Source organism: Neophocaena asiaeorientalis, unplaced genomic scaffold (genome assembly GCF_003031525.2).
Source record: "Neophocaena asiaeorientalis asiaeorientalis breed wild unplaced genomic scaffold, Neophocaena_asiaeorientalis_V1.1 scaffold86, whole genome shotgun sequence".
Lineage (NCBI taxonomy): Eukaryota > Metazoa > Chordata > Mammalia > Artiodactyla > Phocoenidae > Neophocaena > Neophocaena asiaeorientalis.
In genome coordinates this window covers 5,636,989-5,653,533 of record NW_020175039.1, presented here as the reverse complement: position 1 = coordinate 5,653,533, position 16,545 = coordinate 5,636,989, and the positions used below count along the sequence as shown (strand labels likewise).

Below are 16,545 nucleotides of genomic sequence, written 5' to 3'. Positions count from 1 at the left end.
AATGCCCAGAACTTCTCATCCTCTCTTCTGGCAGAACTGGGAAGCCAGACCTGGTATTTTTGGAACAAATACTGAGAGTGCTAATTTCTGTTAGGCCCTGAAATACAAAGGACCTTGCCTTGGGAGCCTCTTGGACATCCTGGACAGGCAGTGCTATTCTAGACCAGAGGTTCTCATTATTTGCAGTTTTTTTAAAAATTAATTTATTTATTTTTGGCTGCTTCAGGTCTTACTTGCAGCCCGCGGGATCTTCACTGAGGCATGCGGGATCTTTCATTGTGGTGCGTGGCGTGTGGGTTTTCTCTTCTCTAGTTGTGGCACGTGGGCTCCAGGGTGTGTGGGCTCTGTAGTTTGCGGTATGTGGGCTCTCTTGTTGAGGTGCGGGAGCTCAGTAGTTGTAGTGTGTGGGTTTAGTTGCCCCACGGCATATGGGATCTTAGTTCCCCGACCAGGGATCGAACCCACGTCCCCTGCATTGGAAGGAGGATTCTTTACCACTGGACCACCAGGAAAGTCCCTCTTATCTGCACTTTTAAAGCTCTTTGGGGTCTTCAGTGTGTTTTTTAATGTGGGATATATATCTACTCCATACTAGAAATTGAAGTATTTATTTATTAATTCATTTAGAAATTATAATAAACCCATTACAAGTAAACATATGTAGCATTTTTAAAAATGGAAAATGTGGTTGTTTCAGAAATATTAGTGAGAAGAGTGGCATTGTTTTTGAGAATCTGGTTGTCTGGCTTAATAGAAGACAGCTGGATTCTCATATTTGTTTCTGCATTCAGTTGGTTCGATATGTTGTTGTGATTGAATGATGAGGAAAATCCAGCCTCACATAGATAATTAGTTGGAAAAGGGAGGGATATTTCTGTGGCCTTTTCAGACAATAGTGGATATTCTTCTTTGGTACTACACAGAAGTTAACAAGGGGTGGTTTTATGCAGTTTAGCTGCAATGGAATCTGAAATGTTATCAGTGAGCTTTTCATACTTTGTTTCATTAGAATCCATTGGTCTGTCTCTGACTTTGACCGGACCTTTTACCCGTGCCTGATTCTTTGACATTGTGTGATAGATATTTAGAAAATACTGGTTCATTGAGTTATGTTGATCTTACAAATGTTGCCACATTTTATTTTACAGTATCAAAAAACAATATATTATCACCACACTCATCAGAAAGATGCTTAAGTATTGGGAAGCTGTCAAGCTCATGGTGGCAGATACAATTTTGCCAAAATTATAATTTTCTCTTGGAAGCTCAAATTTTATCATTGGCAACAAACACTGTCAGCTGTTTTCCCTGAAGCGACAGGCTTACTCTGTTTCATTTTCTAGAGAATGCCTGCCAAGTATCAACGTCTGAATAACCATCACTTTTGTGTCCTTCATTCTTTCAAGTAAACATGATGTTCCACAGAGGAATTTTGCAATTCAAACAAGTGCTTTATTTAGAGACAACCATCGTCTTCTATTTTATATGTCCTTCTCATTTTGTAACACAGAATATTAAAAAGATGTACTTGAGGATTGAGATTTCATTTTTATTGCATCATCAAGGACATTCTTAAGTAAAGCTGGCATTTCTTCTTTCACTGTGCAGTGAAGGAGTGTGTGGTGGTGAAGAATCTCGCTTGGTGCCATTGTCTCGACTCCTACTCAGGAACCAGCAGTTTGACCTACTATTGCTCTTGCACCATCAGTGGAAAGGCTGGCACAGTAAAAAAAAGGCAAATCACATCTTAGTTTTGTTATGAAAATAGTTTCAGCTAGTGGAACCCCTGAAAGAGTCTTAGGGTTCTCTCAGGGTCTGGGACCACACTTCGAGGACCACTGCTTTAGAGAGCTCACCTGAGGTTTCTTTCAGAAGCTGCTGAAGGTCAAGGCTTCAGGAGAGCTAGTCACTTAATTATGTTAAGCCTTCAGCTGTTTTCACTTTTTAGTAATTTGCAGATGGCTCTCCCTCAGCTCTAGCTGCTGTAAGCTGTATTTTTTCCTGAGGTTTACTAACTACTCTGACATAACTGTGTTCTACAAGAGCTGCCCTTCTCAACTTGTGCTAGTGACCCTTCCTTCTCATTAGGGTTGGGGTATTGGCCTTCCTTTCTTAACAGGACTTTAAATAAGTTCCATGCTCCTCCAGCTTTCTTTAGGGAGACATAGTTTATGATTTATCTCATAAGAGAAAATGGGTCTGATTCCTATACTCATTCTGTTTGATTTCAGACAAGTCAGTTCTACCTTCTTACATAACTGTTGAGCAACTAAAGTAATTTCATCAGAGATCTTATGACTGTAGACTCTGAACTGTTTCCGATGTCCTGAGTTCCCCTGTGACTGAGGGAAACACTTAGATGGAGGAGGAAGAGGAAACTTCAGATCCCAAGAGCCACATACACTCCTGTAATGTAGGAGAGTGATACAGTCAGTGTGTAATGAATAATTGCTTTCTGTAGAAATAGATACTTTGTCCAAGTTGTTCTGGGCCTGGCCCCTGGTGACTTGATGGTTTGAGACAACAGTCATAGATTTTCTAGCATAGACTGCTCGTCATTCACTCTCACTTAAGGAGGAAACTTGAGGCAAAATGACCCCACAGAGAGTGGAAGGCAGAATGAGATAGACAGCTTCTGAATGCTGTCTAAAGATGGCCAAGCAGGATGTTGAGATTCCTGAGACTGGATGCTTTAGAAGGAGAGAGGCTGGATCCAGGGATGTCAGGCAGGATGCTACTGCAACAGCCCTGCACTTGGTGAGGGGGGTGAAGGACTAGGAATTGGACTGAGCGGGTCATGCAAATAGAAAGAAAAGGATGTTTGAGGCCATTTTGTTTATCTTCAGAATGTTCAGCAGTTCTTTACCTTCCTTTCTTATCCCTTTAAGGGAAAAAAAAATTGTTTCTTTTTTAACAGCTTTGTGGAGGTATAACTGACATTGAAAATATTCATCACCCTCAAGTCAATTAATTTTTAAACTTTGTTCTAGGGAGCCTTAATATCTCATGACGTTTTGCGGGGAGGCTTGGGTAGCATTGCTGAGGAGGAGGCCAGACTAGGGCAGTGATCTTCCTCCTTCTACTCGCATAGCTGTGCATTTATCTGTTACAGAAACACAAGATTTTCCTGTAAAAACCATCATGGAGCTTATGAGGCATATTCATATGAGAAGAGAACAGCGGTAAAAGATAGCCTTTACAAAGTATCCAATTAGAGGAATAAATTACACAACAGATATTCATGGGTAGGATGGAGCTTGAGCTGGACCTGGAAAAGGTAAATAAAATATGATAAGGATTCGGAAGGAAGAGGCTGAGTGGAGTAAGGGCCTGCAGACCGGTTTGAAAGGATTAGTACAAGACCAGAACAGGTCATATAACAGAGTTAAAGGTGGAAGGAAATGGAAATACACCTTAAAAAAAGACTGAAGCCAGACTCAGGCTAAGAAGTCTGGAATTTATTTATTGACTTACATGAGAATCATCTAGAAGCCTTGTTTAAAATACAGATCCCTGGCCCTACCTCAGACCCACTGAATCCTCTCTGAAAGTGGGGCTCAGGAATCTGTACCCCAGGTTATTCTGATGCAGGTCGTTGGTGGGCTACTGGGATATTAGAGAAGGACTCGTGGAAAATTTTTGGAAAGGTAACTGATCAAGTAATATTTAAGCAAAGTTAACCTGGAGGTTGCCTGCAGAATGGAATTAGGAAGGGCAGACCCTGGAGACACAAACTTCAGTGTGGAAGCTGTTGCGGCAGTCCAGATCTGGGATGGCGGTTGAAATGAAAGGAGGAGGCATGCTATGAAGAAAGAATCTCTTAAGTTTTGTGACTGGTTTGGCTTTGGAGATTAAGAGAAAGGAAGAAATCAGAAGTGACTTAAGTTTTCCTCTTAGGTGACTGAGAGAAAGAAGTTTCCACTGAAAGAAATTGGAACGTCAAGAGTGCAGAGCTAGGGAATTCCCTGGAGGTCCAGTGGTTAGGACTTGGCACTTTCACTGCCGGGGTCCGGGTTCAGTTCCTGGTTGGGGAACTGAGATGCTGTAAGCCGTAAGGCGCGGCCAAAAAAAAGAGTGCAGAGCTGGTCTGACAAACTGGGCTGAAGTGGTTGGACTTGCCTGTGGAAAAGGTGGAGAAGACAGTTGGCGATGAGGACACAGAGCTTGAGAGAAGTCGGGTCTGAAAAGTGACTCGTCTCCTGCAGGTAATAGTTGAAGTGGTGAGAGCAGGTTGGTTTGATGTGGGAGAGAGGATAAAAGAGAGGAGCTGTGGAGGATTTTGGAGCGGACCTCTGGAGGAAAAGGCACTGTTGAAGCAGTTGGGTGTGGCTGTAGCAGAGTTCCTACACTGAGTAAAGGAGCAGCAACAAGGAGATGCTGGTAGCACCCCAGTGTTCACTGCAGCACTATTTACGATAGCCAAGTTATGGAAGCAACCCAAGTGTCCAGTGATAGATGAATGGACACAGAAGATGTGGTACATATATACAGTGGAATATTACTTGGCCATAAAAAGAGAAATCTTGCCACTTGCAAAAACATGGGTGGGGGACTTCCCTGGTGGTCCAATGGGTAAGACTCCATGCTCCCAATGCAGGGGGCCCGGGTTCAATCCCTGGTTGGGGAACTAGATCCCACATGCATGCCGCAACTAAGAAGCCCACATGCTGCAACGAAGATCCCGCTGCCACAACTAACACCCAGGGCAGCCTAAATAAATAAATATTAAAAAAAAAAAAACCAAAAAAACCATGGGTAGATCTAGAGGGTATTATGCTAAGTAAGATAAGTCAGACAAGGAAAAACAAATGCCCTGTGGGAAATGGCCATTGCAGACACATACAAGATCTAGAATCCTGTTAAGTCACAGAGAAGAGAATCCACTTTACTCTGGCACTAGCCCAGCAGGCCACCCACAGCTTCTGAAGAGGGTGGGAGTATATCCTTCGCCATCCTCTTCCTCATTTGGATTAAAAGTGAAGCCAGCTAGATGCCGGTCCACTTGCGTCCAGTGTTCCTATTACCGAGGATTCGTGTGGAGGGATGCAGAGAGGCAGACATTGAGCAGTGTGTGCAGAGAGGAGGGTTCTCTTCACCCAGCCCCGAGTGGGTACCCATGTCTGTGAGGGAAAGTGGGCTTGCCCGCGGTGCAGGTGAGGATGCAATGGTGTGCTCTTGGGCACTTCACCCGCAAAGGGGGCTCAGTATAAACAGTGGAGGAGTGTTTCCAACCTGCCTTTTGTCTTGTACCTGAAGTTTAGGGATAAGTGAGGGAACAGGGCCTAGGTGTGTGTTTCATTTCTATTTAAGAGGCAGCATGGAGTCAAACTCAGGTTTTAATCTAGCCACTCCTTGTTGGTTGTTTAATTATAGAAAAGTTACTTAGCTTTACTGAGTCTTGGATTCATCATCAGCAAATTGAACATAGGGTGTTTGTGAGGATTCAGTGAGCATAGTACCTGGTATTTATTAGGTGCCCAAACTAGCATTCATCAGTTCTAGTGTATTTCCCCTTTATTTACTGTGATTTTTTTTCAGTTTATTTATTCAACAGAATATTGAGCACTTATTGTGGGTGAGACCCTATATTGGGGACATCGGGGAGGGACAACATGCTCCTTGCTCCTAGTCAGATGAGTAGTCCATTATTAAAGCTCAGTGTAATACAGACAGTGATGGTGGCGAGCACAGAGATGAGGCATCCTATTTGAACTGGGGAGTCCAGAAAGGCTGCCTGGTGAAAGTGATATTTGAGCTGTTTATTTTTTGCCTGGTGGAAGAGAAGGAAAGCCTTCTAGGGAGCGATACTTGTAGAGACATGAAGGTCTGAGATAGGAGGATGCACGTGACGAGCCACAAGTTGGGTGATATTCAGGGAGCACCAACCTGAAATCTTGTTTCCTTAGCCCTTTTTGCCATCACTTTGGTGAATCTGTTGTGCTGCATGAGTGGGGAAAGATGTAGATTCCTGAAAGATGACTACGTGAATTGGGACGTGAATCTGTTGAGTGTACGTGACACACACTCAGGTGTGTGGTCTTAAAAATCACCAGCAGGATTTGACCCTTCCCTTTGTGTGTGCTTCTCTACCATAAGTGCACAGAGTATAACTGTCCTCCGCACAGTATTTCCATAGTTTGGACTTGGTGGAGGTCCATTTTCTCTTACCTTAATTTGCGGTTACTGGCATCATATCTGGTTTTAGCCCTTATGCTGTCTTTTGCCCACTATCATTTTGAATATTGGCAGTGATTTTTTGGTACTCTCCTTGAGAAAGAATCCACATAGGTCAGCCTTTTCAGGAAAAGAGGGTGACATCATGTGGTTTCTGCAGGCTTTTTGTTGGTAGACAACACCAACAGTTCCTGTAGCTGTAGACAGGAATTCTCCTATCAAAATACAAAGTCCTCTTCCCATTGACTGTGTCTCAAATGAAACTTGAGCAAAAAAATTCTCTGCTAATTCCTTCCCTCTAGCCACTCTGAAAACACTTGATGAAGATGCCAGGATTTCATTCAGCATTATCCCAGATGAATGACTTCTTGTAAAAGGGTCTTGTATTATTTTTCCCCTGGATGCTGTCGTGAAAGCAGACCCACCTTTCCCTGCAGGTGTGAAAACTGCAGAATATTTTGTGAATTTGGTTTAGAAAGCAAGAGACCATACTAAACTGACTGTTGGGAACCCAGAACTACAGGCTGGTTCAGAGGTTTTGCTTTAGAGGAAAGATTCAATGAGGAAATGTAAGAGACACGCTTTCCTTCCCCCAAATCAGCTCAAACTGAAGGCTGGGATTTGGAATAAAGAAAGTTTCTCTCCTCTTCTCGCCTCTGTATTCTACTCCCTGACCTTTCCTGTCCCATTGTGGCTGCTGGAAATAAAGTCACCTTAAATATAAAGAATGTTGGTGTCTAGTTCCATCTTGTTTCTCCTCTTTCCCACCAACACGTTGGTTGGAATTTAAGCCTATATAGTTGACAAGACGCTTGAAGAGACGAAATTACTGTCTCAGCTCCAGAATGCACTCCAGAGGTCAGCAGGAGAAATCTCTGCTCTTACCTGAACTTGTCACATTTAACTGTGAAAAGCAGACCACATCAGGGGCAGCTGAGAATTGGTGAGGGAGCAGCAGATGTAAAATATGCTTCTCAAATGATCTTTGACCATTCAGAATTGGTTGATGAGGAGGAAGGTATTAGCTGGTTTCTCTGCCACACCCAGACTTGCCTCATTCCTAGGCACACTCGTGTCAGGTGAGGGAAGGAAGCCACTTGTGTAAAGTTGTGGATGGTGAGACAGAAAGGTGATTTTTTTCTTTGGAGAGAGAGGAAGGAGCTCTCTGAGTGAGAGGGTGGGAACATGTGAACGGACTTACACTGGTGGCTCCTTAGTGTCCCAGCTTTGGTTGCATGAGGGCAGCAGGAAGTCCACGGAAAACACCCTAAGGATCTAGTGTTCTTCTCCCAGGGCCCCAATTGATGACCAAGACTGGTTGCCCAAGAAGTGCTGAGGTGGGGCTCTTCCTTGACTGGGCACCACTGTAGCATTGTGTCTGTCCTTCTAGGACTGTAACATTCCCAGTTGTCTCTCTGCCCTTCAGGCTGACGGACCTCAAGGATGCGGCTGCTACTGCTGGAGGTACGAGGCACCTTACCTGAGCTGGGCCATGAGGCCACGTGGCCGTGATGTGGGCTCCTCATGGCCTCAGCAAGAACAGAGCACTACACTATTGGCCGGGGAAACAGCTTTAAGCCGAGTGGGCCCTCAGGCACAGTGCCTACCCCGCCACCTGAGAAACCCTCTGAGGGCAAAGTCTGGGCTCAGGGTCATCAGCAGGTGAAGCCAATCTGGAAGGTGGAGAAGAAGCACGTGGGAACACTTTCAGCAGGGTTGGGCCCAGGCCTCTTGGGTGTCCCACCGCAGCCCGCATACTTCTTTTGCCCCAGCACTTTATGTAGCTCCGGGAGCACGGCTGTCATTGCAGGCCACAGCAACTCCTGTTACCTGCACTCCCTCCCGGACCTGTTCAGCAGCACCCTGCTCTACCGCCACTCCAACTACGGCCACAGACCATACCAGCAGCTGGAGTCTTTCTGCTTGCGTTCAAGCCCGTCAGAAAAAAGACCTTTTTCTCTCCCTCAAAAGAGACTCCCTATCAGACTCACTGCCAATAAGGCCACTTCTTCCAAGGTCTCCCCCATGGCATCCTCATCCACAGAACCATACCTCTCACGGGGAGCGGCTGGGGAAAATCCTTCAGGGAAGAGCCTGGCCTCTGCCATCTCAGGGAAGACCCCGTCTCCACTCTCCTCTTCTTCCTCTTCCTACAAGCCCATGCTAAATAACAACTCCTTCATGCGGCCAAATAGCACTAAAGTGCCTTTATTGCAGGCCACAGAAGGCCTGAAGCCAGTATCCTCACCGAAGGTCCAGCTTGTCTCCTCGCATCATTCAGGGGGCACTGGAGACTGTGCACTCCAGCCTGTTGAGCACAAGGTGCCCAAGAGCAGTGGCACTGTCCTAGATGATGACCCTTCCCACAGCACCCTGTCTACCCCCAGTTCCTTAGACGCTTCCACCACCAGTGCTGCCTCTCCCCACTACAACTGGAGTAACTTAGCCACGGGGGCAGAGCCACATCCCTGTGGCCTGGATGGGGACTCTGTTTCCCAGAATCTGACTAGGGAGGTTCGGTTCACTGAGGCTGTGAGGAAGTTGACTGCAAGAGGCTTTGAGAAGAAGCCAAGGCAAGGCTACCATTTTGAACAGTCTTATTTCATGAACCCCAGCTTGCAGTGGGATGTCCTCAACAGGAACAGGTGGTGGAAACCAGCTGTGGTAGGCCAGCAGCTCCCTCAGGAGAATGCTGGAGCAGACAGTAGGGTCCTCCCTGGAGCCTCAGACACCATGGAGCTGGACAGTACAGTCTTCTGTACCAAACACATCAGTATTCACCTCCTTGCCTCACACGCCAGTGGGCTCAGCTGCAGCCCTGCCTGTGGATCTGCGATCGACTCCCCACCTCTTGGAGAAGACAAAACTCCAGCTCTGCCTTCTCCCCCTCAGCCCCTTGGCGTGGCCGAGGTGGCCACCCGCCTCTCTTCCATCCATCTGGGCAAGCTTGGGAGGGAGGAGCCTAAGGAAGCCAGGAAGCTGGACTCATCTGCTAGGGATATTGGGTAAGTCGGAGAAAGTTTTTGGTTCATTTAAAGCAGTAGAATGTATACATGTTTGGTGACACTGACCGTCTGTCTCTGGAGGTTGGTTTTGTTTCTTAACTGCCATAGAAGTTTGGTTTTCACTTTAGAGCAGAGGTCAGCAAGCTACACTTTGCAGGCCAGATCCCACCCTCTGCCTGCTTTTATAAATAAGGTTTTATTGAAATGCAGTCTTACTCCTTCATTTACTACTGTCTGTGGCTGCTTTTTTGTTATAACCGTAGGGTTGAGTAGTTGCGACAGACTGAATGGCCCACAAAACTGAAAATATTTACTGTCTTGTCCTTTAGAAGAAGAGTTTGCTAAGCCTTGCTTTAGGTTATAACCAGGGAAAAATAAGAATTCCAAACATCATGTGTTGTGAACTGTGATTTCTCTACTTAATTCCAAACCAAATCAGGTTCTGAGTCAGTCCTGGTATGACAGCCATTTCAGAGTTAGGGCATACACATACTTGGCCTCTTCTCTTGTGCCTTGTTACTTCTCTGGAACCGTGGTCCACCAAGGCCTTGTTCTGAGTTCCCAGAGAGAAGTCTAGGGACCTTTGATGTCTATTACCACACATTGATTGATGGTGTTTTGTATTCAGAATTTTGTTTTTATATGCCATGAGGGACGTCAAAGAAGATGGAAGACATAGTGCCTCTCTGCAGAATAGGGGATGTAGGGTTGAGGAACTATGGCTAGACCTAAGCTCTGAGGACAAGAGGAGTAGTTGTAAGGCCCAGGCAAGGGCCAGCAGATTGGTGACTGGGGAAGAGACAAACATTGGGAGATGATGAAGGAATGAGAATCCAACTGTGACTGCTCTTATGGAGTTGGCTGGGCCGGGGGCATGATTCTTTCTTATAGTTCAGCTACTGACCTCCAGCTAGACCAGGTTGAAGCTGAAGATCTGGAAGAAGAGCTAATAGATGGTTTGGAAGACTGCTGCAACCATGATGAGAATGAAGAGGAGGAGGGTGAGTAGGGGACCCTCTCACCTCCAACTATGCATGGGTCACCACCGCTAAGGAAGGGGACTAACAATTGTGTACCATATCCTTAACCACTTTGTCACCTACATTCATCATTCGCCTTGGGGGTCTAAGGGTAGTAGTGGCTTTTGGGGGACTTGCTCTCTAGTCCCCCATCACCCGAGTCTTGCCTTCTCCCTGCTGCTGTCCAGCTTCGGGGGGGCCATGCAAGGCAGCGGCGGGTGCTTGTGGCTCTGTAAGAAGGCTGAGCCAAGATGTCCAAGGAAGAGCTGCCTGGGCTTGGTGACTTTGTGTGGCAGCCTCTCCTAGCTGGGACTTCTCTGCTTTTCACCCCCAGGAGACTCAGAGTGCTCCTCATGCAGTGCTGTTTCCCCCAGCGAGTCAGTAGCAGTGATCTCTCGGTGAGTGCTGGCTGTGTAGATCGTTGGTAGAGGCCCATTTTCCGTCTCCTTAAGATTATAAAGAGATTAATCACCTAAGGCATTAATTAATGGCCCTGTTAACCGTAACTCATTTTTACCAAATTTTTACATTAGGACTTTCGTTTTTAAACAGGAAACAGTGGAAGGGAACAGAAGCATATTTTATCAGTGGGGCTTAAAGACAGTACCAAGTTTCTTAGGCTGCAGTTTGGTCTTTAGGCTTCAAGAAATTGTTCAGGTAAAAAGCAAATAATTTCAAGAAGTATTTAGAAAATTAATAACTAATGAAGACCCATATTGTTTGAGGTAGATTCTTAGTTAGGCTACCCACTTGAGGGTAATTGCCACCTTGCATTATGAATGTGTCCCACAGGCAGAAACAGTTCTGAGACAGATATACTGCTAATTGGAGCTTTTTGCAATGCTCTTCTGCTCCCTTCAGAGGCTAGTTTTATAAGACTGATGTTGACCTTAGTAATAAGAAATTGAATTTAAAATTCGCTAGCTTTAATCTAGATGATTTTGTTGGCTGCCCTTTGTGGAATCTGAGTGATACCCATCTCTAACTAGGGAACCAAGAAGTCAGTCTCTTAATGTAGACCCTTCTTTTGTAAAACAGATAGTTGTAGAGTGCTGTATAACTGAGATGGGGAGTCCAGGGAGAGGAAGGAATGCAGGACTAAGAGGAAATTACTGTAAATGAGGACATGTCATTGTGCTAAAGAGTTTTAGAACTTGCTTAAGGATCATATAGATCAACTTTCTGGGTAGAAAGTTAACATTCTTCAATATAATCTTCCTTGTTTCCCTCATCACTTCCAACCTTGTCTCAATATGAAGCTCTGTCTTCATTAATTATTATTAGATATTAAAAAGAACCCTCATGGGCTTCCCTGGTGGCACAGTGGTTAAGAGTCCGCCTGCCAGTGCAGAGGATGCGGGTTCGAGCCCTGGTCCAGGAAGATCCCACATGCCACACAGCAAGTAGGCCACAACTACTGAGCCCACGTGCTGCAACTACTGAAGCCCGTGCGCCCTAGAGCCCGTGCTCTGCAACAAGAGAAGCCACAACAATGAGAAGGCCATGCGCCTCAATGAAGAGTAGCCCCCGCTCTCCACAACTAGAGAAAGCCCACGTGCAACAATGAAGACCCAATGCAGCCAAAAATAAATAAATAAAATAAATTTTTAAAAAAAGAAAAGAAAAAGAACCCTCACAAAGTACTAAACATTAAAGTTTTTTTCTTTTAAAAAATAATTTCTACTGAAAATGTAAAAAAAGCAAAATTTCTATTCTAATTTTAATTAAAATCTGGCCATATGTGTTGAGGCTTGCCTAGCATGTGGAGCACCCAGATTCTGGTTGCTTTCCTTTGTGTCAGTTGTGCCTTAGATGAAGCTGAGAGGAAAAGTTAGCCTCACCTAAGGTTAGTATGGGCGAGGCAGGCTGCATGTCTGCATGTGGTGGTGCACATTCACATGGTGCCGCGGCCGTGCTAGCTTTAGAGCCCCAAACTAACAAGGCGGAGAGGGTTGTTCGGAAAGCGAGAGACAGAATTGGGACTTGCTGTGACGATTAGTAGAAATCCTGTCATAGGTATCCTGAATCTGGTGCATAAATTCTGTTACTTTAAGCCTAACCCATTGTTCTTTCAGAAAAGCAGAACTTCTGGTCATATATACTGGATGTTGACTAAGCACCTCCACTCTCCAGAAGAGAAATATATTTAACATTTAATTGACTTGGAACCCCTTTTCCACACTTAAGGGTGATCTGGGTTTGTCTTCAGGCCTACTTCAAGGCAGCTGAACAGCCCTTTATTTAACCTTTCTGATTTATAAGATAAAATTCACAAAAGGTGTTTGTTAATTATTTGCCCATTAATTAATTTAACTTCTACAAAATATACAGTCTATATGAAGCTTAAAACATGAGTTCAAGCAAATGGAGGTTAATGAATTCTCAACTACTTTGCATTTTGACTAAAATCAGAAATATTTTTGGATTGCAAAATCTTATTTTCTCCCAATTATGAAAGATTTATATATTTATTATAGAAAGTTTTGCAGTCACAGAAAGATCATTGAAAACACTACCTCTGCTTCTCTATTCAGCAGTAGTTTATTACATTTCCTGTTCCATATTTTTTTTCTAAGAATTGTGTAAATTTAGAGATGGTAATCATCAAGTCCAGCCTCTCTTTTTCAGACATGAAAATTGAGGAGAGAAGTTAAGTAACTATTTGCAAGGTCAAGGTTTCTCGCACTGCTAAACCAGAAGCCAGACCCATTGAGGTTAAGTTCAGTACTCTTGAGAGGCAGCTAACAAAGATATTTATTTTTTTAATGAAACTTTTGAGACATTTGTAGATTTCTATGCAGTTTTAAGAAATAATACAGAGATTTCCTGAATTCTTTACTCAGTTTCCCCCTGTGGTAACATCCTTTTTTTTATTTTGGCTGCATTGGGTCTTCATTGCTGCCCACGGGCTTTCTCTAGTTGTGGCGAGCCGGGCTACTCTTTGTTGAGGTGCATGGGCTTCTCATTGCAGTGGCTTCCCTCGTTGCAGAGCCTGGGCTGTAGGTGCATGGGCTTCAGTAGTTGTGGTGCACAAGCTCAGTAGTTGTGGCTTGCGGGCTCTAGAGCACAGCCTCAGTAGCTGTGGTGCAGGGGCTTAGTTGCTCCGTGGCATGTGGATCTTCCCAGACCAGGGCTCGAACCCGTGTCCCCTGCATTGGCAGGCGGATTCTTAACCCCTGTGCCACCAGGGAAGTCCCTCCTGTGTAACATCTTGTAAACTGTAGTACAATTTAGTACAATCAAGACATTGACATTAGTGAAAATGTAAACATTTCCGTCACTGCAAGAATCCCTCCTGTTATCCTGAGAGCACACTTCCTTCCTTCCTCCTCCCATCCCCTTCTTAACCCCTAGCAACTGATAGTTTTGTTATTTCAAGAATGTTATACAAATGGAATGATAGCCATATATAGCCTTTTGAGATTAGCTTTTTTTACTCAGCATATTCTCTGCAAATCCATCCAGGTTGTTGCATGTATCCATAGTTCATTCCTTTATATTGCTGAGTAGTGTTCCATGGTATCAATGGACCACAGTTTGATTAACCAGCCACCTGCTGAAGGATATTTTGTTTGTTTCCAGTTTTTGACTGTTACGAGTAAAGCTGCTCTAAACAACTGTGTACATATTTTTGAGTGAACATAAGTCTTCACCTCTCTGAGATAAATGCCCAGAAGTGTAATTGCTGGGTTCTATGGTAATTGCATGTTTAGTTTCTTTTGTTTGATTTTTTTCTCTTTTGGCCGTGCCACACAGCATGTGGGATCTTAGTTCCCCGACCGGGGATTGAACCTGAGCCCCCTGCAGTGGGAGCACAGAGTCTTAACCACTGGACCGCCAGGGAAATCCTGCATGTTTAGTTTTTTAGGAAACTGCCAGAACTGTTTTCCAGAGTGGCTGCACCATTTTGCATTCCTGTCTTGTCTTTGTTTTTAAACATTAACTCATTCTCCTTGATTTTCAACAATCTTAAATTCTGATACTCAGTAAATGAAAAGTCTTTAAAGTAAAATATTTTGGAAATGAGGAATAGAGTTGAATTAATTGGATTTATTTAATTAGGAATTAATATTTAACTTGACCCAATAAAATGCACTAAAAATCTCTAAGGTTTGAAACACTGAAGTGTTTTACATACAGTGCCTATTTCTGTCGTGCTGCAAAATAACAAGTAGAGGGCTTCCCTGGTGGCGCAGTGGTTGAGAGTCCGCCTGCTGATGCAGGGGACACGGGTTCATGCCCCGGTCCGGGAAGATCCCACATGCCGCGGAGCGGCTGGGCCCGTGAGCCATGGCCGCTGAGCCTGCGCGTCCGGAGCCTGTGCTCTGCAATGGGAGATGCCACAACAGTGAGAGGCCCGCATTAAAAAAAAAACAAGTAGAGTGGCTCTTTATAAGCTAAAAATTAATCTTAAAAAATATTTGTGGATCATATAGCTCAGTATAGAGAGTAATAACTACTCTCTCCACTTTCAATGCTGTTTGAAGAAATGGTCTGGGTCTGTCAATAGATAGTTGAGGTTTTCACTATTTTGAGACTCCTTGAGCTAGCCTTGGCCAAGACATTGTTGGAATAACAGTAGGGACCCCATGGCCCACTGCCACAGATTCCCAGACATGTGTTACTACATTGTTATGTAAAAATCTGATGTTAACGAATCATTTTCAAAACAGAGAAGAGCATTAATCAACCATATATTTTCAGATAAATGTAAAATGAGTTAGGAGTAGCACTACTTCTTTTCTTTCTGTTGCCTTTCCCCCCCTTTTCTTTTTAAAAATCTCTATATCTCTTCTTAGTTCTTTTCTACCTTTTCTGCTTTTCCTCCTTTTTAGTTACCCATATCATTCTTTTTCTCTCCTTGTTATTTCTCTTAGTCTTAGTGTAGTATATTCCTCTACTGTTATCCACTCAAACTCATTACCTGCTCTCTGAGAACCACTCTTTTCAGGAACCTCCTCAGCCTGTGGCTTGTCACAGGAAATTTTGGAGTTGTCTCATAGAATGAAGTATTGGAAAACTTTGTCTTTAGGTGATTTTTAATGGTGTGACTGTGTATAGGTTAGCTGTAGCACCTTATGGATTAATATTTGCAAAATAATTATTGAGCACTTGTTTTTGTAGAATCAAAGTGTAAAAGATAGCGCCCTGGAAGAAATATGTAATAGTAACAGCACTCAGGGCTGTGGCTTTCCCTTTCTCTACCACATTTCTGTTTTTCATCTTAGGAACTGTATGGAGATTCTGACCAAACCCCTTTCCAAAGAGAAAGTTGTCCGACCAGCCCTCATCTACAGTCTCTTTCCCAACGTGCCCCCTACCATCTATTTTGGCACTCCGGATGAGAGAGGTAAACCTGGCCAAGTGTCAGCCCAGAAGAACCCCCAGGAGAAGGATGCTAGCGAAGTTGGGAGGGGGTGGCAGTAGGGTGGAAGGGGCTTTCCAGAATGGCTGTATTGGTGCTTGGTTCCCCGCCTGGCTCACCAGTCTGGTGGGGGATCTTTATCTTGTCCATCCTTTGGCTGACCCTCTCAGCCCCATAATTTCATGATCATTCTTGCCCTCTAACCTTGTGTCTTTCCCCTTTCAACCGCCTCTCCTCTCTGTTTTCCTCATTCCTGTGCCGCCTCCTTTCTTCCCCAAAGTGTGCTCCTTTCAAACTCTGATATGGGACAATACTTAGTGACTTGCCTACCCGGGGAAGGCTGAGCGACAGTGCCATCTTTTACCTCTTCTCACCATGACTTTCCTGCTCTTCTCCACACTCTCCCCCCACCTCCCCACTTTCCCCCAGTGGAGAAACTTCCCTGGGAGCAGAGGAAGCTGCTCCGGTGGAAGATGAGCACAGTGACCCCCAACCTTGTCAAGCAGACCATTGGACGGTCCCACTTCAAAATCAGCAAGAGTGAGTCACTTGCCTTACTTCGAGCCTGTCCTCTGCCCCAACAGATGGGCTTTGGGCAGGAACGGAGCCCTAGATACCTCCTGTTATGTGGGGACCCTGTCCTGAAGTTTCCAACTTCATAGGAGGACATAGGTCTGAAATCCCTCTGGGCTGGAGTCTGTTCCTCAAAATTGCAAGACAGAGGCCCATTGTTCTAGTCCTGACCCCAGGGCCTCATGTAGGACAGCTCCATGGCAACTCTTAGAAAACCGGGGCTGGGAGCTATGCCCAGGCCCAGTGGTATTTCTGGGGCCTCTGAGCCTCTGTCTGTCCCAGGGACTGAGCTGCCAGCAGGACTGACTTCCTGATGTGCCTTCTGTAGGGAATGATGACTGGCTGGGCTGCTGGGGTCACCACATGAAGTCTCCTAGTTTCCGATCCATTCAGGAGCATCAGAAGGTAG

The 16,545-nt window shown here is 44.8% G+C and overlaps 1 protein-coding gene across 2 annotated transcripts in view; it reads left to right on the top strand.

The window, feature by feature from the left end:
* The window catches only part of TTLL4 (tubulin tyrosine ligase like 4), a 37,471-nt gene that overhangs the window by 12,797 nt on the left and 8,129 nt on the right, over positions 1–16,545 (top strand). For both annotated transcript variants that reach the window (XR_003005699.1, XM_024763279.1), the window contains exons 2-7: positions 7,601–9,179; positions 10,071–10,180; positions 10,533–10,596; positions 15,427–15,548; positions 15,993–16,103; positions 16,465–16,541. Coding sequence is in view for 1 of the 2 variants with exons in the window: in XM_024763279.1 (XP_024619047.1) it covers positions 7,699–9,179; positions 10,071–10,180; positions 10,533–10,596; positions 15,427–15,548; positions 15,993–16,103; positions 16,465–16,541 (1,965 nt within the window). In the remaining variant the exon portion in view is untranslated. The remainder of the gene's footprint in view (positions 1–7,600; positions 9,180–10,070; positions 10,181–10,532; positions 10,597–15,426; positions 15,549–15,992; positions 16,104–16,464; positions 16,542–16,545) is intronic.